Raw genomic sequence first — 26,621 nt, forward strand, 5'->3', positions numbered from 1 at the left:
AGAGCAAACTTAATGAACTTAAAGGTTTTAGATTTTAATTTCAATATTAAAAGAATTTTTATGAAAGAGACATTTAAATTTAGATTTTACAATTAAATAAAAAAACACATTTTGAGAGGCAAAAATGGATTACTCAGTTATTTTGTATCACTGGCAATAATATATTCACTTAGTGAATCCTCAGATATGTACAAAGAATTGTCACTTTCTAAAGCAATCACTTTCTAATAAATTTAACAATTCTGGATTCATTTTAATATGCTTAGTTTTCGGGCATGCTCTCAAACCTGCAATAATCAAATCTGAAGTAATTAGCAGTCTGTTTAATAAATCAGTATTTGTGCAAAATAATCCCTAAACTGCCTGTTATGTTTGTTTCAAGCCTCTTGGGATTCTGCAGACTATTGTCCTATGGGAAGAATGCACATCATAATGGCTCTGCCATGAAATAAAACTTTATGATGGGTAACAGACATAGGATACCATCAATATAGAGTAATTCCTTAGCGCTTTATTAATTCTAAGCGCACTCCTGCTATCTCAATCGACTTCGCAGCATTTCTGAAAAGTTTACGAGCACAGGTTCCTTCATCGGTATTACCAAAAAAAAAAATCAAAGACCCAATTCACCTTTAAAACTTTCCCGAACTTCTTTCTTTTTTTTTTTTATGCCAGCTTTTCTTATTTTCATTTCCACTTGCTTACCTTGTTTTAATTACTAAGCGGTATGAAATCGCGAGGTTAGAATTATTTAGTTCAATCTCCAATTTTAAGTTGGAAGAAAATGAGTTATTAGTTTTAGTTAGTGATGATAACTTTTAAAATACGCATTATTTTATAATTTTTTTTCAATTAATTTGCTTAAACATAAATTATTTAAAGCATAAGTTAATATTTCTTTAAAAATAAAACCTAAAACTTTAAACAATTTTTACTTTTAGAAAAAATCAAAAACTTTCTCCCAACATTTAAACTTGGAGATAGGACTAAATAATTCTAAACTCGCGAAATGTAAATTAAATACGGATCATTTAGTAGCACCCATCAATAATCAGAACTATTTTAAAAAAATACACATTGTAGATGTTACAAAAAATCTTTTAGACCTTTGCTATCAAAACTTCGAAAAAGAGCAACCCGACAAAAGTATAGGAAGCTTCTTGATAATTATCGAGATATTAATTTCGTTCTTGATGACGAATCATTCTTTACGCTGTCTCATTTTAGTCAGTCTGGAAACAATTGTATTTACTCATATGAAAAAAACAAAACACCTAATAATTTTTAATTTAATTTTAAATCAAAGTTCGGAAACAAAAAAGTTGCTTGTGTACATTAATTTTGTGCCAAAAATTATATATGCAGCTAATTTACCAAAGGCACGAACAATTAAAGATTTTTGAGGAAATTCGAAAGAAAAAGTATAGGAGGGTGATTGAAAAGTCTTATATGCAGAGGTGGTAAAATTACTTTCTTTCTGTCAACAAGCGGCTCATGTAAGTGTTGGGATCTCCAGGTTTAAAATCAGTTCTTGGCTAATTTATTTCAACCTAATGCTTCCCTCGAGATCTGCTATCCTTCATTCAGAAAAGAGTTGCTAACCCAAAGTTGCTGACCCAAAGTTGCTGACCCAAAGTTGCTGACCCAAAGTTGCTGACCCAAAGTTGCTGACCCAAAGTTGCTGACCCAAAGTTGATGACCAAGAAAGAAGCCCACTATTTTAGGTTGACACAGATAAAATTCTACTGAGTTTGTCATATTGCAATTACTCAATGACCCTCTTTACATCTCTACGTTTTCTTTACTAAGAATGACAAAATGGCCAATAGGTATTTCACCAAATAAATTACCAATGCGTAGAAGAATACACATTAAACTCTGCTTTAAGCTATCAATAATTATTCAGCATTCAATTTGATTGAAGATTTAAAGACCTAGTTTCTTCTGTAAATTAGGAATATTATAGCAAAACAAAAAAAGGTACTCACTTTCAAAGTGTTGAAACAATTTACTTTCTCAGATTCGAAAGAATGGCACCTTCACTCCTTGTTCAAATAAGTTTCTCATTTAGTCTTGATACTAGGATTTCTAAAGTTTTTTTTTTGAGAGGCCCAAATCACATGCCAAATAATCTAACTCACTCTGATCAAATCTCCTACGAACTGACTGCTCATGAACTTCAAAATCATCATGATTGCTGTTCAACTTGTTTCTGTGTACCCGTGCAACCATTTATTTTACATACGATTTCTATTTATAGTGCGATCTCTATTTATTGTACGACTTCTATTAATAGTAGTATTGTTTAAACAGTCATTTAAAACTGCATAATAAAAATTGCATAAACTTAAAAAAATAAATTTGTATATTTTAATTACATTAAATTTAATTATATCAAACAATTTATAAATTTTAATAATTAACTTCTTTTAACTTTAATTAACTTAAATTTTAATAATTGACCAACTAAGAATAATGGTTCAAGCTGTAATTATTTTCAAGATATCGTTTCTTTTAAATCAAGAAAAAAGTTAGCTCCTTAATGGAATGTAAACTGTTTGAAAAATCAGCAATCTTTTGATCCTATCAACTACAAAAAAACTCCAAAAATCGAAAAAAAAAAAACAAAACTTTTTTGTCCACCAAATTGTCCAGAAAGAGTTAAGGTGAGTTTCCACTCATCCGTTTTTGCTACGGGAAAGGGAAAGGGAAGGGAAAATTAATCACGTGAACGTGCGCAGTTTGTAATTTAATTTTGAAAATTAATCACTGCGCATGCTCAAGTAATTTTTTTCCCTTTCCCGTAGCAAAAACGGATGAGTGGAAACCACCTTTAGTCAGTGAACCATTTTCTTTATTAACAACTTTACATTAACGTAAATACGTGTGACTTTTCCGTCATAACTTTTTGTGACGTAAAAAATTTTTTAATGATTGGCCTTTTTTTTTTTTTTAACGCTCCATCAAAAAATCTTTAAAGTTCATGAGCTTCTCTTTTACCCAGGCTGGTGTTAATTTTCCAGTTTAGATTTTTAAGCGTTTTTTTGCTGGTAAACGATAATAAAAAAGTTATTAAATTCTTTTAATGTTTTTAACTTTATCATGTAAGCGATTATTTAAATTTTAAATAAAATTTATATATTTGTCATACTCCTTAAAAGTAAACGATAAATATTGAACATTATGAAAATAAATGTTTAATTTAATTGTATGAAAAACCAGAATCAGTAAAAAAAAAAAAAAAAAAAATGCTTTTGTAACTTTTTTTGTTTTTCTTTCTCTTAACATTATTTAAACACGTGGTTTAAGAAATATTTTTTTATTTTCATTTTTTAAGTAAATTTATACCTTTTATTTGAACTACGGTGTAAATAATAGAGATGGGCCGATATCAAAAAATACCGATTCCGATTCTCAGTTGCGATTCTTTACCGATTTTGATTCTTTTGTGATTTTTATTATTTTAATTTAACTGATAGTGCTTATAGTTAATTTAGTACTTACACGGACTTTAAAAATAAAAACATTAAAAGTCAGTTACTTGTACTGGTGAAACAGGGTTAATAACACCGAGGCTCTATGGAGCACGCCCTCCCCACTCCTTTTTATCGAAAACTTTTTTTTTTTTAAATTGACCTCGAAAATGAGGGGTTTTTTTTACAAAATAAGGGAGTGTGCCCTTCCCCCCTCCCCTACTTTAAGAACCGTGTTGGCCTTGTGAAAAAATAGCAACTTAACTAATATCATGTTCATAAATAACAAATAATATAGTGAATGTTTGTATAACCATATTATTAATAATAAGAAATAAATAATATAGTCATAAGTAATGGATAGTGATGAGATAAGCAGAATGTTGTATCTTCAGCATTTACATTAGTCACTACCATTAGTACTGATAGTTTAAAAATGGCAGGTCTTTGTTAAAAAACACAAGCATTTGCACACGTTTCGGAGTTAACCGGCTTCTTTTCTGGTCGCAGATAAGCTCCGCAGTACTAAGTAACCGCTCCGAAAACACTGTACTTATAGGCGTCTCTAAATATTTCTGTGCTAGTTTTTTCATATCAAGAAATTTGGATTTCCTTCAGTAATTAAACACGTCTTCGTGACTTGCGAGTAGAGGTTCATTCAAGTACACTGTTACTTCGTCTGACAATACGCAGTATGTATCTAAAATATTAAAAAAAAACTTATTTTTTAAAATTTTTTTACCTACCCAAGGCCGAGGGGGCCACTTCAGTTGAGGAGGCTACTCATTTTTTTTAAAATTATTTTGTGTTCTTAATCGTGGTAATAGCCCTCTCTCAATTCTTTAAATCCGAAACACGGACCTTGACGAACAAGGTTGCTTCGCGGAGAAATATAGTCAAATATTTTGCAATATCTAAAGTACAATAATAATATAGAAGTACATACAACACTTACCACAGAATTTGTGTTAATTATTTGGTTATATAATGACCAGACAGCACCTGGAGCCGGTGTGGTTCGTTTAGCAATTTTAGTTTCAAGACCTTTGTCTATTTCTAGTGCATTCAACTCACCGATCAATAAAGTAACAGCTTTATTGATCGGTGAGTTGAATGCACTAGAGTTTAAAATCTTGTTTTTAAATCTGGGATCTAGTATTGTTGCAAAAGCATATGTATATTTGTTCTCGCAGTCACCGTAACGACTATGCAAAGATTCACACAGAGATTCTTTGAAATTTCCGTAGTCCTTGATGCAATCAAGTGACATGTTAACTGTATTTATTATTGGGATAACTTCTGATGTGGTTACTTTTAATGAACTTACAGTAAGCGTGACGTCTTCAAAAACTTTTAAAGCAGCAACGAGAAAAACCAAATTGTCCCATTCTTCGGTTGACAACTCTTTGTTTTGTCGAGCAGCTTTTGGGAAATGTGGCGTTACCAACAGAATCGCATCTTTTTGTTCAATTAAACGGTTTAGCATGTGGAAGGTGCTATTCCATCTATTTGGCTCATCTTGATTGATGTTGTGTTTAGGAAGTCGCAAAATCTCCGGAGATTTTCTCAAACGTTTGTACGATTTAACCGAATGTTTAAATTGTTCCACTTTTCCTCTACATGCAACAGTTAGTAAAGAAATGCGTTCATTGTCAAGACAGCCATCTTTTACAAACAAATGAAGTGTATGGGACAAGATAAGGAATGTTTGAAAACTTCCCTACTTACATAGCAGAGACAATATTTCTGGCATTATCTCTTACTACTACGTTGAGTTTTTCAAGTAGTCCCCAACGCTCAAGTGATTCATTCATAAATTTAACAAGATTATTTCAGTGTGGGACTCGTAAGGAAAAAGTACCTCTTCAAGAGAAATGTGAATTTGTTTTATATCTTCTGTGAGGAAATGTGCTGTTAGGCTCATGTAATCAACATTAGTAGTTATACTAACATGATCAGCTTTCTTTGCCAAGAAACGAATTTTACTTGATACCTTCTGATAAATATTAGGAATTTATTAGTAGAGAAATGTTTTCTGCTTGGTATTGTATATCTTGGCTCCAAAAGCTGCAGTAACCTTTTGAAACCAGGATTTTCTACTATACTAACAGGTTGGTTATCTGTGCATATCATTTCTGCAATAAGCCTTGTAATTTTTATTGACTTCGGATCAGTAGATGTGAAAGGCCTGGTCTTTGCAAACACTTGGTGTATTTTCTGTTGTTTAGGAAAGGAAGATCTAGGCTTCATTTTTACAGAAATAAGTGTAGAAGAAGAGCTTCTAGTATTAATCTCCGCATCCTCAGACTTAGGCCCGAGACTTGTGAATACGGATGTGAGTGTAGTAGATCGAGGTTCCCTTGCCATGGTCGTCGGAGTATCACAAGCAGGGTTAGGAATGGATTTAGAAGATGGTCCTGCAGTAGAGCTATCCACGCATATATCAAAATCGATAATACTAGCTTTACCCTGTTTCTGATTTTTGATATCAGATTTATGAAAAGTATTTAAATGCTTTAGCATGTTCGATGCTGTGCATGACTGAAAAATTCTGCCACCACCTCTGGATATAACTGTTTTGCAAAAGCTGCATATTTCAGAGTTCATATCATTTAAATCGATCGCAAAATAGTCCCATACCTCGCTTTTCTTACGTTTTTGCATGATAATGATACTACATTCTGAAATAAAAACAGCATTTGTAATAATAAAAAATAATAATATAAACAATAATAGTTATAATAAAACAAGCAAATAAAATAATTATAATAGTACTTATCACCGGTTTAAATATCAATTGAAATTTTGTGGCAGTATTTTGCGTATTTGCAACGTTTACTTTTGTTAAGGTTTTCCTTCACAGTTTACTTAACTTCAACAATGATATAAAACGCAATAGTGAAAATTTAAAGTAAATTAAACAAAAAAAAGTCACAACGTCAAACAGTAAATATTTTATTTCAATTATCAAGGGAGTGTTAATAAAAGAAGTGAAGTCGTTCAAAAGTCATTTTAGAAAGGATCGGAATCGTTAAAAAAAGGTAGAGAATCGCGATTCTTACGATTTCTTGAGTATCGTTGGAATCGGGAGAATCGGAATTGGAATCGGCCCATCTTTTGGTTGCAAATCCAAAAAAGTGGTCACTCGTTTTCGGAGTGCCTCTTGATTAATCAAGCTTTTAGACATTTAATTAAGTTCTGAAATAATAAAGCTCCGATATATTGTAGAGGATTAAATTTGAAAAATAATTGGTAAAATTATGAAACTACGAAACATTGTAAAACATATTGAAGCTACAAAGTTTGTCCAGATTTTTAGTTGTCGCAAGTTATCATTTTCAAAAACTCTTTTAACACGTTTTAACACAAAAAACTTTTAACACATAAGATTCTGCCAACACTTTTTTATATAAAACTTTAAAGCATGTCCCAATGTTTTGCAGTCCAATATGAAAATGTAGATTATGAAAAAATGTCGTTCAAAATGATAGAAGTTTCCAATTTATTTTCTGACCAACGCAAAGTACTTTAACTTAAGCTTGAAGAGGATTAAAATGTCAACAAAACGCAAATATTCGCCTTTTTTCCAACACTAGTGGGTTTTGTTAGTTCTAATAAAACTATCATATAAATTGATATGGTTTCCATGGTCGCAGCGATTAAATTTTAAAACAGCAAGGTGTAGAATGGAGCCCTTAATAATATTTAAAAAAATGTTTTTGACTATTTAGTTTGATTTTTTTTTTTTAAATTTATTGGATATTTTTTTTGGATTTTTTTTTTATTTTTATGTTTTAAAATACTATAATAAATTAGAGGAACCCTTTCCAATTTTAATCAATACAAACCGGAAATTTTGCTATGTGCTAAATACTACAACCTCTGAAAAGTATAAAAATAATGCATAAATGGTACCAAATGATATCTTTTCTCATTAAAAGTCATAAACAAAGCTAGAGTTTGCCATCAAATTTAAATAATATGTGAAATTAAATTACACTTTAAAAGCAATTAAACAAGGCTACAGGTTCAAAATAATTTTTTAGCTCCATTTATTACTCACTCGGGTTCTCTCTAAACCGTTTTTTATTGTACTTTAGAGCCACAAAAAGGCATAAAAGTTACTTAAAAACATTTTTGGCATTTAGTTCCGCATTGAAGCGTGTCTATGCGTTTCATATAAGGAATTTCTATGACTCACGAGGAAACAGTGATCTGTATAAAAAGGTGCTGTGGAGAGCTTGATTACAAAGCTTGCTTCGTTGGACATTAAATTTTCCAGCATCTAAACGTACGGTCACTTTTAGCTGCAATAAAAGAACTTAATAAACTTGAATATTATTTACACTTTTTCATTTAGACGTTTCATTATTTAGGGACGCATACAACATGCATCTATCAAACATTCTTCTTTCGATAGTTCTCCTTTACTTGTCTGTCTACGTTGAATGTGCAAAGAACAGCGATCCTTCGATTTATGCTTATGGTAAGTGTTTCAAAACGTAACTGTTTGAAAAGGTAATTATTTTGCATCTTCGATTGAAATCTATTAATGTCCTTTAAAATGTTCAACTTTTTCTTTAAACAAATTTACTTAGGAAAAGGATATGGATACGGCGGATACGGCGGATACGGCGGATACGGTGGGTATCGCGGATTTGGTGGTAATTATGGATATGGAAAAGGTTACTACAAAGATGAATCAGTAAAACCTACGAAAGAAGATCCAAATTTCTACCCTTACAGTAAGAATTTCAATAGCTTAAGCTGCTAAATTTGTTATTTCAAATTATATCTTTTTGTCAGAGTTCTTTCAGTCGATGTTAAGTTTTAGTTGAAATTAATAAAAAGTTCCTATGCAAAATAGGAACTTTTTATTAATTCAACTATAACAAATCTTACAGAAAAAGGATATGGCGGATATGGCGGAGGATATGGCGGATACGGCGGAGGATACGGTGGATACGGCAGAGGATACAGCGGATTCGGCGGAGGAAATGGTGGATATGGTGGAGGATATGGATATGGAAAAGGCTACTACAGCGATGAATTGATAAAAACAAAAGAAGATCCGATCTATAATTCATACTGTAAATATCAACATTAATTTCCCATAAATAACATTTGCCATTTTGCACTTCCTTTATTACTTATTTATGACTTTTTAGATTTCATTTAACATATGCTTTAATATATTTTTGCCAATCATTTGTAGATAAAGGATATGGTGGATATAACGGGTATGGCGGATACGGTGGATATGGTGGATATGGTGGATATGGAGGTGGATTATATAACAAAGGGTATGGATACGGAAAAGGCTACTACCGCGATGAATCAGTTAAAACAACCAAAGAAGATCCCATAGGCTATGGATATGGTAGATATAGCGGATACGGCGGATACGGCGGATATGGCGGGTATGGCGGATACGGCAGTGGATTATATAACAAAGGATATGGGTACGGAAAAGGCTATTACCGCGATGAGTCGATGAAAGCAAAAGCAGATCCTAATTACAATTCATACAGTAAGAATTGTATACCTTTTTTTAACTTCTTTTTTATCTGTTATTTTAAATTGACATTAAAATTTTTTTTCTTTCTAAATTTTCGCAGATACGGGATACGGATACGGTGGATATGGGGGATATGGTGTAAGCTTGTACAATAGAGGGTATGGGTATGGAGGAAAAGGTTATTAGAAGGATAAAAGGTAAAGGTTTTCATTTTTCTTAATTTTTTTTTAACCAAATATTCACAAAAAAAAAAAAATTGTTTAAATTGTTTCTTAAATTTTTATATAGCAAAACTACGCATGGCTTTTAAACTGACGTGTTTAAAAATCTCTTAACCAATGGATCTGCATCATTTGGGCAAATCGTTATCTTTAATTGATTTTTTTGAACACAAAATTTTACTTGTAATGTTTTACAGTGGAAAAATAAATTAATTTTTCTAAAGAAAGTGGGATTATTTGAAGCGAAGTATCGAAAGGAATATTGTATTATATTTGCCCCTATTACAGAATACTCAGCAGTTTTACGCCATTCTGTATATTTATGTCAACTCCAGGCAAAACAATATTGCTAGTTTTTTAATTGGGTTGAACTGGGTTGTATGATTAACTAAACTGATTGTTAAAATAATATCTTTAGAAGCTGTTAAAATTTTTTTAATGATTTTTTTCTGTCTTTGATTTTATCTCGAGACAATCACGGAAGTAGGAGACCGGAAGAAAATTCTCAACTACTTGGGATATGAAAAAAAACAAAAAAGCAAAAACAAATACATCCAATTTTTTTTGCAATCTTCTTTAAAACTCTGCAGGGTTTCTGCGTACTCTAATATTCAATTGGAGGTTGAAATCACATTTCAAGAAATGTGATTTTAAGGCATCATTTTTTAAAAAATAATTACCGGTGTTCCTCATTTAAAGTTTAGACTAAAAAAGTAGGAAAATATAAAAAACTTTATAACAAAAATAAAATAGCTATGCAAAAGAAAATCTGAAGTTGCAATAGAATAATATAAACATAAATAGGAGATTAAAATATTTTTTAAAAAAAAGACTGCATCATGTTTTCCTTGTGAATTATTGTGTTTAACTTAAAAACCCAGTTTTATTGATCTGAAACCTCCGTAAACAACGTGGAACATATAAATAAATTCAACATATTGTCAAATACTAACCCACTATAGTTGATATTACATTGAATTTTGATTCGAAACGTGAAACAAGAGGAAGAAATAAGTTTACAACTTAGAGAACATCATCATGGTACATGTGGACAGAAATACATGCTGACCCAATTACATGCAAACATAATTACATGCTGACCCACTTACATGCTGACCCCAATAGAAACTTAAAACTATTTCTACCAAGTTCAAATAGGATATGAATTTCAGGTTAATATATGAATATCTTTTTTTCGGTAGTGTATGGGTGCATTTAATGTCTTTTGTAGTTCAGTTATAACTGAAAGAAAATATTTTAACTGATGACAAAATCAATTTTACAGAACGATCATTATAAATGATTGCCATTAAAGAAATGTGCATCTAGAATTGCGGAATCTTGTTTCAAGAAAGGAATAAAAAATTTCACGTAGTTAAGTTTATACAAACCATGAACGACGTTAGTCATATTGATAATAATTTTTAATGAGTTTTAAGTAAAAAAATTACATGCTATTATAATGAAGAAATATTTTCATGGTTTCAGTGCATAACATTTCATTAAAACCACTTTTTGATCTGAAAGATAAAAACGTTATTTTTAAGTTGATATTTTTATTTGTAGATTAAAATGTAATTATAATATAAATGTGTATTTTTATAGTAATATATAATCCTTTTTAACAACGCTAGAAACTGCTTTAAAATTACATTTTAATACTTAACCGAAAACTTAACCGAAAAAACAAAATCTATGTATTAATTTAGGGGCCAATGCTATAAACAATTCCAAGTTTTCTTCGAGAGAAAAAATCTTTTGTAAAAACGCAATTTTAGTAAATTATTTTTACGTAAAAAACTGCGTAAACTCGAAGAATTTATCGCTGTTTGTATTTTTTTCGGCTCAGGTTTTAAGGCCAGTCCAAGTTTTTATGGTAGTTCGTCCTACCTTCTATAACTTCTTTTTAAAAAAACTGTTTTTGAAAATTTGTTGTCTAAGCTGAATAATACTTAACAAAAATTGGGCTAAGTTGAAAAAAATATTATTGACAAAAATATGGTAAATGACGCATACTGTCTTTAAACTTAAAGATGAATGTTTCAAAAAACAAGGGTTTAAATTGTTAAGCACAAATTTTCTAGTTATCTAAAAGCTAAAAGACATCGATATTAAATTATATTATTTTTTCATACTTTGATTCAGAAGGTAGGGTAGAAAATCCGACGTTTAATTATTTCTTTCAATAACACACACTGAAGTGTCGAGAACTCGGTAATACTTAGCGATTTTGTTTTGAAAAGCTTTTTGATGACCACATAAACAAAATGGTTTCTGTCGGTGGAAGTTATTCGTAATAAACAAAATAGAGCGTGTGGTCATTATATACATATACATATATGGCGCTACTCCACTTTCTCCCCCCCCCCCCCTAATTTTATGATTGATTCTGATAGAGAATTTTATGCTGATTAAGAATCGTATAAAAACATGGATCTCAAAATCAACGGAAAGTGCTCTAATCTGAAGTTGAAAGTACAAAAATATACCACAAATCGCTAATATTCGCCATCTTGAATTCACTAACTTTACGGTTGATATTGTTTTTAACCGCCAAACATTGCCAGCCTGGTTTTTACTATAAGAAATTGTTTCTGGTTTAATATAGACGCGTAAGTTCTTTCCAGAGCTATCAGGCAGACGATCGAGTTATAAAGTTATAAAACGTGTCGCTCTTGCGAAAATGCGATTCCTTCTTATGAATTTTAGTTTTATAACAGAATTTTCGATTATTTTTTTTTTTTGTTATTAAAGAAAAAAATTAATTGGAAAGACAAACTTTCATAGAGTAAAAAAAAGGGCTTTCTTAACGTTCTTTGCAAAAAATGTTCTTAATAATTTTGTGTGGCTATGAAAATAGCCGTTTTTTGATTTACACAACCTTAGGCATGAATTATAATGTATGTTACGTTTGATGCACACAGGATATCAAACAGGATATGCTGTTAAAACTTGATCCCAAAAGTGAAAAAACCGATGTTCGGAAAATCTCTGCATCCACATAAACTCGGATAAATAATCAGCTACCATTTCACGATTAGTTGGCCCCATCATTGATTTAAGTTTTGCTTTTGCTCGACACCACATAGCTTCCACGTGATTTGTTGTTACACCTGTCTGTGGATCTACAAAGTTTAGGGTGTGGTTAACGGTACCATGTAAATATGCAGGAGCTTGCAAATCATTATATGCTGCCCACATATCACTCCAGACAATAGAGCCAGGAAGTATCCATTGATGTATGGTAGGAATTAATGTGGTATGGTAGGAAGCACTCCTTTTTATATGACAAACATAATAAAAATAAATTCACGGGGGGTTAACTTGAAGTATTAAAAGATAGTCCATAGTTTTAAAGAATTAATTTTTTATTTAAAAAATTTTTAACTTGTTTTAAAGTTAATTGTAGAATATAATCAATGAAAGAATTTTTCAACTTATTTGACAAAAGTTTTAAAAGACACTCAAGCTAACAAACTAAGAATCCAGTTAATGCAAATTGACGCGATAAGAGTAAATGCCATTAAATTCCATTACCTGCTAGTAGAAAAAAAATGCGGTCAATACACCTGATTATGAACTTAACGCACCGGTTCTTTGTTCTATTATTCGAAATCTTTAATATAAAAAATAAAAACCAGGTTGCTGATACTTTGAAAGGATAACTTTTAAACAAAAAAAAATCACTTTTCAAGATGGCGAATATTAGCGATTTGTGGTATATTTTTGTACTTTCAACTTCAGATTAGAGCACTTTCAGTTGATTTTGAGACCCATGTTTTTATACGATTCTTAATCAGCATAAAATTCTCTATCAGAATCAATCATAAAATTAGGGGGTTGGGGGGAGAAAGTGGAGTAGCGCCAACATATATATATATATATATCTGTTATTTAAATGGAGAAAAACAACATATTAATAGTACTTACAGTTTCGTGCCTTACGGCAATCATCAGCTATTAATTACAAATCAAAAACGTAAAAAACCGTTTAAAAACGAATCAAATTTACGGTAGAACGAATTCTGTCGTAATGAGCAAAAAGACGCAATCATTTAGGGTGGAATGCAAGAACCGAACTTCAAATTTGAAGTCGAACTTCAAACCTTAAGCGCGACTTGAGCGAATGCACAAAGCGAACTTCAACTCAAGTCAGGCTTGAAAACCGCTAAAAATAGACCGTTTTCAAGTCTGACTTCAAACCAGACTTGAGAGAGCAAAAATTCCTTCCGAATGCAAGAACCCGACTTGAAATTTCAAGTCAGACTTCAAATCTCAAGTCTGACTTGAACGGAATGCAAGAAGCGAACTTGAACTGAAGTCAGACTTGAAAAACGAGAATTTTTGAATTTTCAAGTCATTTTTTCAAGTCTGCTCCAGACCAATCTTGAAACCAAACTTGAAAAAAAAAACAGACCGCCATTATCATTTTGCTGATGCGTAACAAAACTTTACTATTACTATATAACTTATTACAACCTTTGCAAGTATGAAAATGAGTCTTTAACAAGCAAAAGTAGTTACTTGGGCATATTGACGTAATTAATTTAGAAGGTTACATTGTGAAAGTATATTTGTCAATGAATTCATTACAGAAAACTGAATACCAACATTGTGAAAACGTGTGTCTTTTAAAACATCCTGTAACTCGTATGTAATGATCCAACATGTCATATTTTGATGCCATTAGAAATGTTTATTAGCTTTTTGAAATGTCGAACATCCTAGCATTATAAAAGGCTATTGATTAAGGCACGTTTTTGTGATACAGTATAAAAGTAAATTCCATTTAGTAATAAACAATTGCAGTTATACAAAGAAGTGATACGTGTAAAAGGAGTAAAAGAGAATTCAAGAGAAGAAGTAGTTATAATATGAAATATTAAAAAAAACTTGTTTTAAAACGTTCAAAAATGAATCGGTATGAGCTGAATTTTAGAAGAAGAAGAAGAAGAAATATGCCAAATCACATACCAAGAATTATTATTGACAGAGCCAATCCTTTAGAAGTTTATAATGATATAGAATTTAAAAGGCGCTACAGATTTTCCAAGGAAACCTTTTTAATATTGGCTAATGACATTATTAACAACAATGTTAGCAATCGAGGGTGTCCTCTTTCATCTGTACAACAACTGGCTATTGCATTTCGGTTTTATGCTACTGGTTCATTCCAAGCGAGTAGATATTCAAGAAATGGTATTAGACAATGGTACCTTTTTATTGTATTGTATTCTTATTGTATTCTTATTGTAGATTTTGTATTATGTTTTTAAATAACACCATTTTTTAACAACAAATAAAGTAATCATATACTCAAGTAACAATAAATAAGGTACCTCACATTTAAGTTTGTATGGTTTGATCTAATTAAGTACACTCTTTTAGAGAGTAATAGGAGATTTGGAGGAGCTGAAAGTTAATCAGTCAACTCTTTGTCGAGTAGTTAAAAACATTTCAATTCAAATTGCCAACAAAAGATATCAGTACATAAAGTTTCCAACAGAAGCTGATTCTTTGATAATTCAGCAAAGGTGATAATAAGTTTTCATGGATATTTGCATTTTGCTATTTCATACAAACTTTAAAATTTTCTTTGATAACGAAAATATTTATATTTGTCAACCATTGTTTAGATTTTACCAAATTCAAAGATTCCCAGGGTGTATAGGAGCAATTGATGGAACACATATTCCTATAATAAATCCTGGTGGAGAAAACCCAGAAATATATCGAAACATAAGGGATTCATTTCCAGGTCATTGCAGGTCCTTCAAAAGAAACTTTATCTGCTTGTGTTCAATGGCCTGGAAGTGTTCATGATTCACGAGTTTTTTCCAACTCAGCTAATAAAGAAGTTTTAGAAGCTTGCCAACATGTTCATGTTATAGGTGATTCTGGCTATCCTTGTAAACAATATTTAATGACACCTTTTTCAAACCCAAAAAATGAAAATGAAATCCGATACAATTACAGTTTGAGAAGTACACGTATGGCAGTTGAATGTTGTTTTGGTATATTAAAAAAACGATTTCCTTGTCTTAACATTCCCTTACGAACAAAATTACAAAATTCCATAGCCATAATTGTATCCTGTTTCGTGCTTCACAACATTGGCCTTCTAGAAAATGATCATTTTGAAGACAATGAAATACAAAATAGCAATCAAGAAGATGGCGCTGAAGCATTTACAAGAGATATTTATGGAGAAACAAAAAGAAATCAAATTGTGGACCAATTTTTTTAAAAAATCTTTTTTGTGAGTCTGATTATAGATAAAAGTTATATTTGCAAATGTTTACACTGCATATTATTTCAAAAAAAAAAATGCATTTCAAATTAGTACTATATATCAAATAACAATTTCACTAAGAAATAAATTAATAAATTAAAACATTCCAAAAAAACACCAGATCTGATGTCGTTTGAAAATTATTTTCCTCGATTAGAATAATTCTGTTGTGTTTTTTTAAATACTTATAACTGTGACAATTTTTTTTGGTAAATTTCCATTTTAATTTCATGTTCTTTTTGTTTGTATTGTTGCTTTTGCTAGAGTGAGTTTATCTTTATGCTAGCTATTTCTATTTGTTTTTGCATTAGTTCTTTATCAAGTTCATGAAATTCATTATATTGCTTTTTTTCAATTTTTTTAGAGAGAGATATCTTTTTTAATGTTGAGCATTGTTCTTTTTCATGTGTTAATGAACCAGATGGTATCAAAGGTTCAGTAAAAGTTTTCTTTTCTGTTTCTATGATTGGCCCAATAGTATCAGAAGTCCTGTCTGCATATGTGATCTCTATTGACTCGTTCGGAATATTTATATAAATAAATAATATATTTATATGATGAAAAATGTGTAAATATATATATATACATATATATATCGTTTTAGCATTGAGAAAACCGAGTTTGTTTAAAATAATTAGTTTTGTCAGTATTTGTAAAAAACCTTAATTTTCATTAAAATATAAGAAAAAAGATAAAATTAAAAAATAAAAATGAAATTAACAAAAAAAAAAAAAAAAAAGTATTGAAAAGAAATAAAGTTAAAAATAAAATTACATCGCAGTATAGCATCATCCCCAAATGGTGTCAAAATAGTATTCAATGATTTTGGTGGTAATATCTGCAGAATGCTTTCAATTTCCTGTGACAGAACAGGAGTTTGACTAGGACCTCCGCCAGTTTTGTTTAGCTTTTTTCTTTCACTAAAATCCAAAGAATTGGTTAGGAAAACCCCATATTATTAACTTTAAAGTAATATCGACAAGAAAACATGTTGTAATAGTCTGACAGAGAGAAGTCCAGCACTGTATAAACTTTACTGGTAACCATACAGTTTAAGCAAGAAAATCATTGTCCCACAATTCATATTTTTATAACATTTTTCGATATAAATAACGTTTGCTAAATGTACACAAGACTACTTTTAGATGTCTAAAACATGTCTATAAGTTCACTGGGTGTTTGTCTTTAAAAATAATCTTTGTTTTTTTTCTTTATTTACTACTTACAAATCAACAAATTGTTTTGCTTTTTGCTTTGAGTTCATCCAGCACTTCTTTAGTTCTTTTTGATCTCTTTTAGCTCCGATGCCTTGGCTGTTGAAGAATTGCGTTATTTCTTCCCACAAAGATTTTTTTTTTTAAGGGAGACATTATCCGTTTTCTTTTCTTCGATGTCTTTGTAGTCTTTGATTATATTGATCAAAAGCGATTTTTCTTGCTGACTGAAAATTCGTCTTTTAGAATTCATTTTACAAATATTTATGAAGTAAGCAAAAATTCTATTGTGGATATGCATTTTGAAATTTTTGTTCTTTTATATGATGAGCAATTCCGATCATAAATCTTTACGACAAAATTTTCATTTTGATAAAAGGAAACAGAATAGGCAGTAAACAAAAAAACAGACTATAATAACACATTTATTTGTTATATTTTCCTTTTTACTGCTTTAAAGTTGTAAAAGTGTCATGATTAGCTAAACTATTACCTGTAATTAAATTGTAATTTATATTGTCATATAATTTATATATTGATCGTATATTATACAAATATCATTATACGAATTTGTTTCAGTAAATGGTTTTTCCCGTAAAAAAAATCCATTGCCGCTATTGGTTGCGAAGTGCATTTTCAGATAAGCGCCCTGAATTCAACGCCTCGGCTATTTTTCAAGTTCGACTTTCTCAAGCACGAACTTGAAACTTTCAAGTCTCGTCTACGCATTCGCTCAAGTCAATTTTTCAAGTCTGACTTGACAAAGTCGAACTTGAGATTTCAAGTCGAACTTGATTCAAGTTCGGTTCTTGCATTCCACCCGTAATCTTTTAATTAATCACGTCAATATACCCAAGTAACTACTTTTGCTTGTTAAAAACTCATTTTCATATTTGCAAAGGTTGTAATAAGTTATAGTAATAAGAAAGTTTTGTTACGCATCAGCAAAATGATAATGGCGGTCTGTTTTTTTTTTTTCAAGTTTGATTTCAAGATTGGTCTGGAGCAGACTTGAAAAAATGACTTGAAAATTCAAAAATTCTCGTTTTTCAATTCTGACTTCAGTTCAAGTTCGCTTCTTGCATTCCGTTCAAGTCAGACTTGAGATTTGAAGTCTGACTTGAAATTTCAAGTCGGGTTCTTGCATTCGGAAGGAATTTTTGCTCTCCACAGTGGGCCGGATATTAGACTTATGGTGGACAAAATTATTTTGATAATTTTTTTTTTACTAAAGTCCTTTAAATGTCTAAATAAACACATTGTAATAAAAAATATTCGCTTTTACTATAAATTTTAGTTAATTTTATTGAATATACTGAAAATAATAGAAAAAACTTTAAAAAACGCGGGTTTGTAATTTTTTATATTTGAGTTCTCATAAAATGCTTATGAGGTTTTAATTATATTTTATGATGAAATATAAATTCTATAGATTAATTATGGTAGTAATTAGTAAAATTCTAGTCTAAAGAATTACATTTTTTAATTTTTAAATCTATTACCCCCAAATTCTGAATAACATTATTTTAAGTTTTTTTATACTATATAGAAAAAAGACTACTTGTAGAAAAAAGAAAACAAAGCTTGTATTAATTTATATATTACAAATCATTCAATTACGGAGCTGATTCTTTCAACAACTCTAGAACTTCACTGGGAAATTTATGCAAACTTTGATTGTTATTTAACTTTAGTTTTCTAAGAGATGCTATAACGGGATCACTGGATACAAAAAGCCTATTAATCAAATCTTGGTTTGTATCTTTTCTTGAAGTCTTTCTGCTAAAATGTTCCCGAAAGTTCTTGAAGTCTTTATTTTGCGCCTCAAGGGCATCTTCAGACATTATTCCGATTGGTAGAAATTGTCTTTCAATTATAGCATGACCATGAACCAAAATTTTGTGGACAGATTATGACATATAGTACCATGAATAATTGGATATATAAAGTTTTAGAGCGGTTATGCAAAAAACTTTAAACTTTATAGTATCTATTTCATATCCTGATGACAAAGTGACTAAAATAATATAAAAATAATATATAAGAGTTTCATCAACTTTTAATATCTCGGCGGTTAATTTATAGTTGGCAAAAGCTCTGCGGGAAGTATTTCCGTCGTTACTAGTACCTTAAAAATTAGAAAATTATATCTTATATTTAATATATTATATGGATATATAATATATATTTTATATAATACAAAATTTGACTTACCCGAACCTCCACTTTTCTGAAAATCGACAACCAATCCTAATTGGTTCATAAAATCGGTCTGAATTCGGCACTTTCCTTGCTCTACCGCTAATTTATCAGCTACGGCTCTAGCCTGCCATTTTCCGGTTTCCTTTTTATATCCAACATGAAGTATTAGTTCAAAAAAGTTTATCCAAGCGTGTAAACTAGATAAACCATATTTAAACTCTATATTATTGGTGTCTAAATTCATAACTTTCTCCAAGTTATTCATGTTTTTTGGAGATAAACCACAAACTGGACAACACTGTGTCGAGTTTGTCATAGTTGATAAAATTGTTTGAAGTTTACCATCTACCATGGTCAGCTCAATAAAACATTTTACAGCTAATTCTTTCCCAGCAAAAGTAATGTTAATAACATCACAGTTCTCAATTTCGGAATAAATAGTTTTTTTTTCTTCTTCCACAACATTCTTAGTTTCCTTTTGAAAAGAAAATCTAACGGGTCGACAATATGCAGTTGATGACGGCTTTTCGTTTCTCCACACTACTACGTTTTTATTATTATAAAATCCGCTGAGTTCTAATGGTACTATGCAAGTCATAAATAAGCACTCTTCATTTTTTAGATTTCGTTCAATGTTTTCATTATGGCTAACCTGCTTGTAAACGCTTTGCCCTGTGGCACCATCAAACCCAGCTTTGCATCTAAATGTCAGTTTAGTTAGTTCTTCTAAAATTGTTATTAGCACAGGAGCTTGTACGTCACACAGTCTTTCAAGAGTGTGCATAAGAAGGTCTTTTAGCGGTATGTTTACGGCATACTCATCTACATAAACGTTTTTGGGATAACATTTAGATTTTGAAAACCGTATATCATTATATAAAGGATAAATGTGGCAGCCTTTTTCTTCTGCGCCATTTCGTAAAAGCTGGTATGTTGATTTTGATAAACCACCATCAACAACCAATGCTAGACCTTCATCCGGTGTGTACTTCATAAGATTTTTAACTGGTTTTTCATCTGAAATTTCGGCACTTTTTCTAGCAGTCTCGTACTTAAACTCATTTCTAAATTTTAATTTTGTTGCATGAAGTAATTCAGAGCCAGATAAACTGTTAATAACATTGTTAAGCTTTCTCTTTTTTGTTTTGTTGCATGAGTTTTTAAAGGAGCAACAAGGTCTTCCAACGTCATTAACTGTAGAATTTAGCGTAATGTACGTAAACTGAAAATCTTGAGCTAACCATTTTTCATTGCTTTTTTCAAAGTAATTTGCATCATTATTTGCAGCTATCCACTTTTTACGATATACTTTTATAAAGTTTTTACACTCACAATCGTTTAGTGTAATATCTACTGAAGATAGGAGAGTTAATACTGATGAAAAAAATGATTTATCATTAGGAAGTAGTTTGTTTTGTCTTATAAGTGTGTGAATCTCACCAATTTTCATATTATAACTAAAGTAAAAAACAAAAAAAGTATTATTCAAACAGTACAATGTGCATTGAATTGTATTGGAGAAAAATAACATCTGTTATTGTTTGGTTGAATAAAAAACATGACGTTTCAAATAAGTATTTCGATTTCAAGCGAATAATACGATTTGAAACTCGTATTTTTAAAGTATCAAATAAACTCAAAATGGGAAATAATGGGCGATGTATACAGTTCTAATAGGTTATAGACATGTAGCATTTACTAGCTCAAGCACTCGATATAGGTTCTCGTAGGTTCCCTAACTTATCTGACACTTTTTGTACGAAATAAAAGTATTAAATGTTATAAACTTACCTTGTTATAATAAAGCCAGTTTACAAATGTTTTATAAACAATGATTTTTTCTATTTATTTTTTTCATAAAGCTATACAATTTAATAGTTAAAATAAATAAACTAATTGCGCATACACGTATTTTTTTTAAAGTTACTGTTAACAAAAGATATACACAAAAATAAAAAAAACTCGCGCTTTTTTAAAAAAATAAAATTATTATACATGGAACCGCAATTGATTTTTGTGGTTTTGAAAGATACTAATAAACTCAAACAAATGTTTTAATTAGTCAGTAGAGTATTGCGATTATGTTTTATAATATGATTTTCGAAATAACAAACTTTCATTTTTGAGGTTTTGTCCACCACCTGGCCCACTGTGCTCTCTCAAGTCTGGTTTGAAGTCAGACTTGAAAACGGTCTATTTTTAGCGGTTTTCAAGTCTGACTTGAGTTGAAGTTCGTTTTGTGCATTCGCTCAAGTCGCACTTAAGGTTTGAAGTTCGACATCAAATTTGAAGTTCGGTTCTTGCATTCCACCCTAAAGGTTTTATTACTCGTCTACCGTGCATTATGCACGGCAAATTAAATCTGGTGCAAAGTAGCCGTAACAGTGGTACAGTTATTAAGCATTTAACTTTTTAATACAAAATGAGTGCGCACTAACATGTGTTACTGATGAGCTTTGTGTACAGGCAAACTTCAAAAAAGATGGAACCTCTTGTGAGTTGATATCTTCAGCTGATGTCAATGAAACAGATAGTTACGAATGGAACACTCTCAAGTCAGACACTGGCAGCGATAAACTCGTACGCTGTTTTTATCAACTCATGGTGTTTATAATTGACATAAAAAAAATAAATCCGACTGCTTTATAAACTTTTACTACATGTTTTTTTTTTGCATTTGAACCATAGGTTGGTCCAATTTGTGAGCAAATCAATCCTTGTGCTAATGAAGATTATTGTAGGGATGTATGTGATGTAAATAATCATCACACATACGTTTGTTTAGGTTAGCCGAATTCACTACTTCCAACTTTTTTAAAATTCTCAATTTAAACTCATAGCGGTTATGCTTTATAACTATATTTAACGAGTTTTTATTGCTACTACTAAATTATTTCTCCAATAAAACAATTGTTTTGTAAGAGGTTTCATATGCTACTAGCCTCATTTTATAAATAATGTTGATTCGCCAATAACAATTTTTATATGTGTTTGAAAAAATGTCTGTTACTACAAGTGTCAGCAACTAAAGATGATATAAATTTTGTTCATAAAATAGTTTTGAAATTAATCATACAAACGAATATTTAGGTGAAGGACTTGTTATAGCTGAAATTATTTTTACTCAAGGTTCAAGTAATAATGCCGCTCGAAAAGGTGTCGTAAGTCTATCATCAAAGATTCCAACTGAGTTTCATAACGATTGGGATCTTATTGATGGAAATTATTATACAATTGTTCACACTGACTTAGGATCTACAAACTGGATCAAGCTCGATTTAGGCTTCGTGTTTAGAGTAAAGATTATTAAGCTTTTTAACCGCATAGGCCAACTAAAAAGGCTGATTGGTTATCGATTATTAATTGGAATAACAAATAAAGAGACTGAGAAGCAAATTGCTGTATTAAATTCTGGTATGGTACAGGTTTTCCAATGCACAGATCTTGTCAAATACGTTTTGATGGCAAAAACTCCAGGAGATCAATACCTCAATGTATCTGAATTAGAGGTCTATGTATAAAAATTGAAGCTGATTTATAAAGTTGATATATGACTTGCTCAAGTAAATATGTATTGATGAATTATTTGAAATATGAATATAAAAGTAACTTAATAACGAAGTCAATGTACTTGACGACATTCCTTAACTTAGTTACTTTGCAGATAACATTTTGAACAATAAAATTCTTTGAAGTAGTTTTTGCTAATTTTAAATAATATCGTAATCGTAATTTGTCGAAATTGTTTATTTTATCGATTGAGCACAGTATATGATTTTAATTCCAATTTACTTAATTTTTTGCTGTGAACTTTTTTTAGTTGAAACGTTTGTTCAATAATTTCTTAGAGTTAATTTTAAGCTTTATTTTAGAAGTTTTCATCAAATTATTTAGCGATTGACTCCAAAGGCTTTTATGATTGGTTGTTTTTTTGTCTCTGCTGAATTTACAAGCACAATCAATCCTTTTTTAGTTTTCCAAGCAAAAAATTTTCTTTTATTATTTTAATCAAGCCACCAAATAAATTATTCCTTCATCAATATACGATGCTGTTTGCGTTTCATCTACACCACCAGACTTCGTAACAACCTAACAAACATCTTTTTCATTAAAAAACTGTCTTGAAACATCAGTTTCTTTAATTCCCTCTTTGCATATGCTTCTTCCCCGATACAAAATAAACAAATCAACAGCAGTATAAATATTTTTTCTGAAAAATGCTGACTCCAAAATTCTTTGAGTAAAATTTCGTCCCTATTTTTAAATCTCTCAATTCCCCGAAAAGCAACCAACAGTCGTAATAGAAAACTTTTTTCACAGTTATTGTTTTGTAAGGCTGGGTTTTTCATACTCTATTCCAAGGCTAGATTTTTCTTGATCTAAAGACAATAATTTCTATTTCTTTTTTTCATTTATGGTAATGCAGCACATAAAGTTCTGTGATTTTTTCCGACCTACATATTTTCTATCACAAACTTCAGAAGAAGGTTGTCGTGAAAGCCGAACACAAGATTTGCTGAATCCTTCATCATTGTTTAGAAACCTAGCTACATCTTATACTCATTACTTATTTTGTTTAATATTTATTTAAGTTTTAATTTATTTAAACTCGTGAAAAAAAACTCAACTCAACTAGGTAAAGAAATCTGAAAATCTCATATAAGATGAAATCGCGAAAAAATATTTTTACAAGATCACATAAGTAGTGGTGGTTTCTGTGGTTACCAAAAAATTAATTTAAATCGTTTCAAAAACTATCCCACTGAAGCAGAAAATTAAGCATGGAATTATTTACATTACATACCATACGTACCATTTATTCTTCTTTAGAACACTCAAACAAACACCCTAAAAAACATATTTTATCATTAGGTCCAAGAATCTGTTCTTAAAAGTCACTCCATACATTCTATCAAAGGAGTTACGCTTGACTTCGTTTTTAAACACTTTTTCTTTGTATTCATGTACATCTTAGAACTTATTTATAAATATGTGTACATATATACAAGTAAATATATAAATACGATATATTATTTATTTTACTTATTGCTAAATACTTTAAAAAGTCTTTTTTATGGGTGTTACAATAGAAAGTTTGTGAAATTCTACTTTTATGTGACTATTTTGTTTTTAATATTATTTTTTGTATTTTCATTTTAGTATTTTGATTGCGTTTTATATATGTTTATATTGGTTATTGATAATTGTTCCCAAGTAACCCTTGAATTTAAAAGTGTAAAATAAATTTCTTGTTACACAATTATTAAGCATGAAAAATAGAGATAAAATCTACCTTGATCATAGTTATTACAAATCTTGTAAGTAATTAAAATTTATTAAATTGGTCTTCCTTTCATATATTTACAATTTATGCTCTGGATAACATTACAGTATTTATAGATGCTATATATTAGAAGCACTAAAAATGTTAGATCTGCACAATAATATTTGATAAATATAAATGTAAACAAAATTACAAATAAAATTGAAAACAAAATTACTAATGAAATTAAAAATAAAGTTGCAAATAAAATTATAAGCAAAACTATATATAAAACTATAAACAAAACTGTTAAAAAAATTATCAATAAAACTATAAATAAACTTATTTAAAAAATTATCAATAAAGCTATAACTAAACTTATTTTTAAAAAAATCAATAAAACTATAAAGAAAATCAAAAAAAAAAATTATTAAAAAAACTATTAATAAAATTGTAAAAAAAATTATAAACAAAATTGTTAAAAATTATATCAATAAAACTATGAAGAAAATTATTTAAAAATTAAAACTATAAATAAACTTATTTAAAAAATTTTTAATAAAACATTAAAGAATATTGTTAAGAAAATTATTAAAAAAATCATTAAAAAAGTTATTAATAAAACTATAAAAAAAAAAAGCTAGAAGCAAAGTTATTAAAAAATATATCAATACAGTTATAAAGGAAATTCAAAAGAAACTTATAAACCCTGGTCACAAGTTTCCCTGATTTGCATTTGACCTATGATTATGTATATCTTACATCTATTTCTGCTTACAATACTTTCAACTATAATGAAACGATTTTTTCATATGATCCCAAAGCCAAACAGTTTATTTTTAAAAATAGAGTTGAGATAGCAACAAAAGTATTCGTAATTGCAGTAAAAGAGTGAAATTAACCATGATCAGTGATTCAGTATCTAGTCAAATGTATCTACCTGGAACAAAGATTTTTTTTTATGAAAACCTGAGCTACCACTTTAGTGAAAAAAAAATTATAGTTAGTTGAAGAAAATATTACCTTGTTTGTTTGATTAAAACCAAACTCTTCATGTAATGCTGTATTTTATGGTCCTTTTAAAAGAAGATACTGGTTTAATGGAAAGATACTAGGATAACGTGTAAAAAAGATATTAACAACTAGCAAGCTCATATTTATTAATCGGATAAAGAGTTAAGCAGTTCAATGATAGTTAGATTTTTAAAATGTGGCCTTATTCTAAGTTGTTTAAGAAGAAACTAGTTTTTCAAATAATTGTCTCCCACTCACTAAAATGTTTCCTTTCGGAGTTTTGTTGTATCAAAAAAATTTATTGATTAATAGGAAATAGGAAACATTTTAGGGCTATCTCAGAGACTCCAAAAAGTTAACGCTTTGAAAAACAGCTTATAACTTCGGTAAATCATATCCTCTGGTGAGCGAATGGTAAATTTACTTTATTGCTACTCAGCACATCTGCTATTGATATATTTAAAAAATAATCTAGCTACTCTTAAGATATTTCTAATAAATTAAGAATTATAGATCAATGATTAGCTCGTCACTAGTCGTTCGTCGAAACCTTATCAAGTTTATGCCAGTTCTCCACTTGTTATCCTGCAGAATTTTTTTCGGTGTTTATCAATATTTTGCAGCATAAACAGCTTTTTTCTTCCTTTGTTTCTTAAAATTTACAATAAGCAATACACCCCGTAGTTTAGTGGTTATAGGGGAAGCGCATGTTCTTTTGATAACAATCCCGGCATTCGTACCCTGAATGTGATGAAAGTATTTGTGCGTGACAAATACTTTCATCACATTCAGTTGTATCAAAGAATACTCAAGATGTTTGAAGCTCAGCAATAATGGGTAGCAACTCTTTTATAGGAATTGGGACTCTGTCCAGAGATTATGTTGTCATCCAGTTCTTGTTTTTCCTTGGTCGCAGCAAAAATGTTGCTGCACTAGGTACTGCAAATGTTGATCCATCATTTTTAATCCAATCTTACTTATGACTCAATCACCATAATGTTTCAATTTGTTTAATATCTTTATGTCGATGCTGAGTGCATCCAATTAACCATGCTTGAATGAAGACTTCAACCATGAAAACATAACTTCTAGAACCAAAAATATAAAAGCTTTAGAGTCAAACCAAATCATAAACCAAAAACATTTTTAGAGCATGGAGGTGATAAAATACTTGAGAGATGAGTGAAAGAGATCAAACTCATATTCAACCTTCAATATATATTTAGGACATATTATTTGACAACTTCTGGCCCAACACAGCTTGCTGCTCAAACTTGCGGTATGAGTGTGGAAGCTGCCTTTAAACTTTTTATAACAAAAGAAATGATTCGAATTATTGTTAACTGATTTAATTTTGAAGCTCGTAGAATTAGACTAAAGCAATATGTTGACACAACAGTTAATGAAATTTATAAGTTTATTGG

The 26,621-nt window shown here is 30.0% G+C and overlaps 1 protein-coding gene and 2 pseudogenes across 3 annotated transcripts; 1 reads left to right on the plus strand and 2 right to left on the minus strand.

The window, feature by feature from the left end:
- Positions 1-4,094: 4,094 nt before the first annotated feature.
- On the minus strand, positions 4,095-6,137 carry LOC149885634 (zinc finger BED domain-containing protein 4-like; annotated as a pseudogene).
- Positions 6,138-7,862: 1,725 nt separating this feature from the next.
- On the plus strand, positions 7,863-9,301 carry LOC149885635 (uncharacterized; annotated as a pseudogene).
- Positions 9,302-18,284: 8,983 nt separating this feature from the next.
- LOC145201302 (uncharacterized) lies at positions 18,285-20,853 on the minus strand. 3 transcript variants are annotated; one of them, XM_090093388.1, is made up of 3 exons: positions 20,712-20,853; positions 18,933-20,377; positions 18,285-18,846 (listed from the first exon to the last, which is right to left on the minus strand). In XM_090093388.1, the coding sequence occupies exons 2-3, from the start codon at positions 20,368-20,370 to the stop codon at positions 18,629-18,631; spliced, it is 1,656 nt and encodes a 551-aa protein (XP_089949514.1). In that variant the 5' UTR covers positions 20,371-20,377; positions 20,712-20,853; the 3' UTR covers positions 18,285-18,628. The 3 variants fall into 3 exon arrangements, with proteins under 3 accessions (XP_089949514.1, XP_089949515.1, XP_079930809.2); XM_090093389.1 differs by having other exon boundaries at positions 18,285-18,735; positions 18,933-20,853; XM_080074683.2 differs by having other exon boundaries at positions 18,933-20,853.
- Positions 20,854-26,621: the final 5,768 nt, after the last annotated feature.

Source organism: Hydra viridissima, unplaced genomic scaffold (assembly GCF_058129835.1).
Source record: "Hydra viridissima isolate aposymbiotic clone 2 unplaced genomic scaffold, HvirCarnegie_v1 scaffold_7, whole genome shotgun sequence".
NCBI lineage: Eukaryota > Metazoa > Cnidaria > Hydrozoa > Anthoathecata > Hydridae > Hydra > Hydra viridissima.

What these genes read in the sequence shown, in the direction of transcription:
- LOC145201302 (XM_080074683.2), bottom strand. Translation starts at nt 20,451, where the DNA reads ATGTTATTTTTCTCCAATACAATTCAATGCACATTGTACTGTTTGAAT. An exon ending in TCAGAAAAGTGGAGGTTCGG is followed by an intron (nt 18,847 to 18,932) that starts GTAAGTCAAATT and finishes CTAATTTTTAAG; the next exon opens with GTACTAGTAACGACGGAAAT.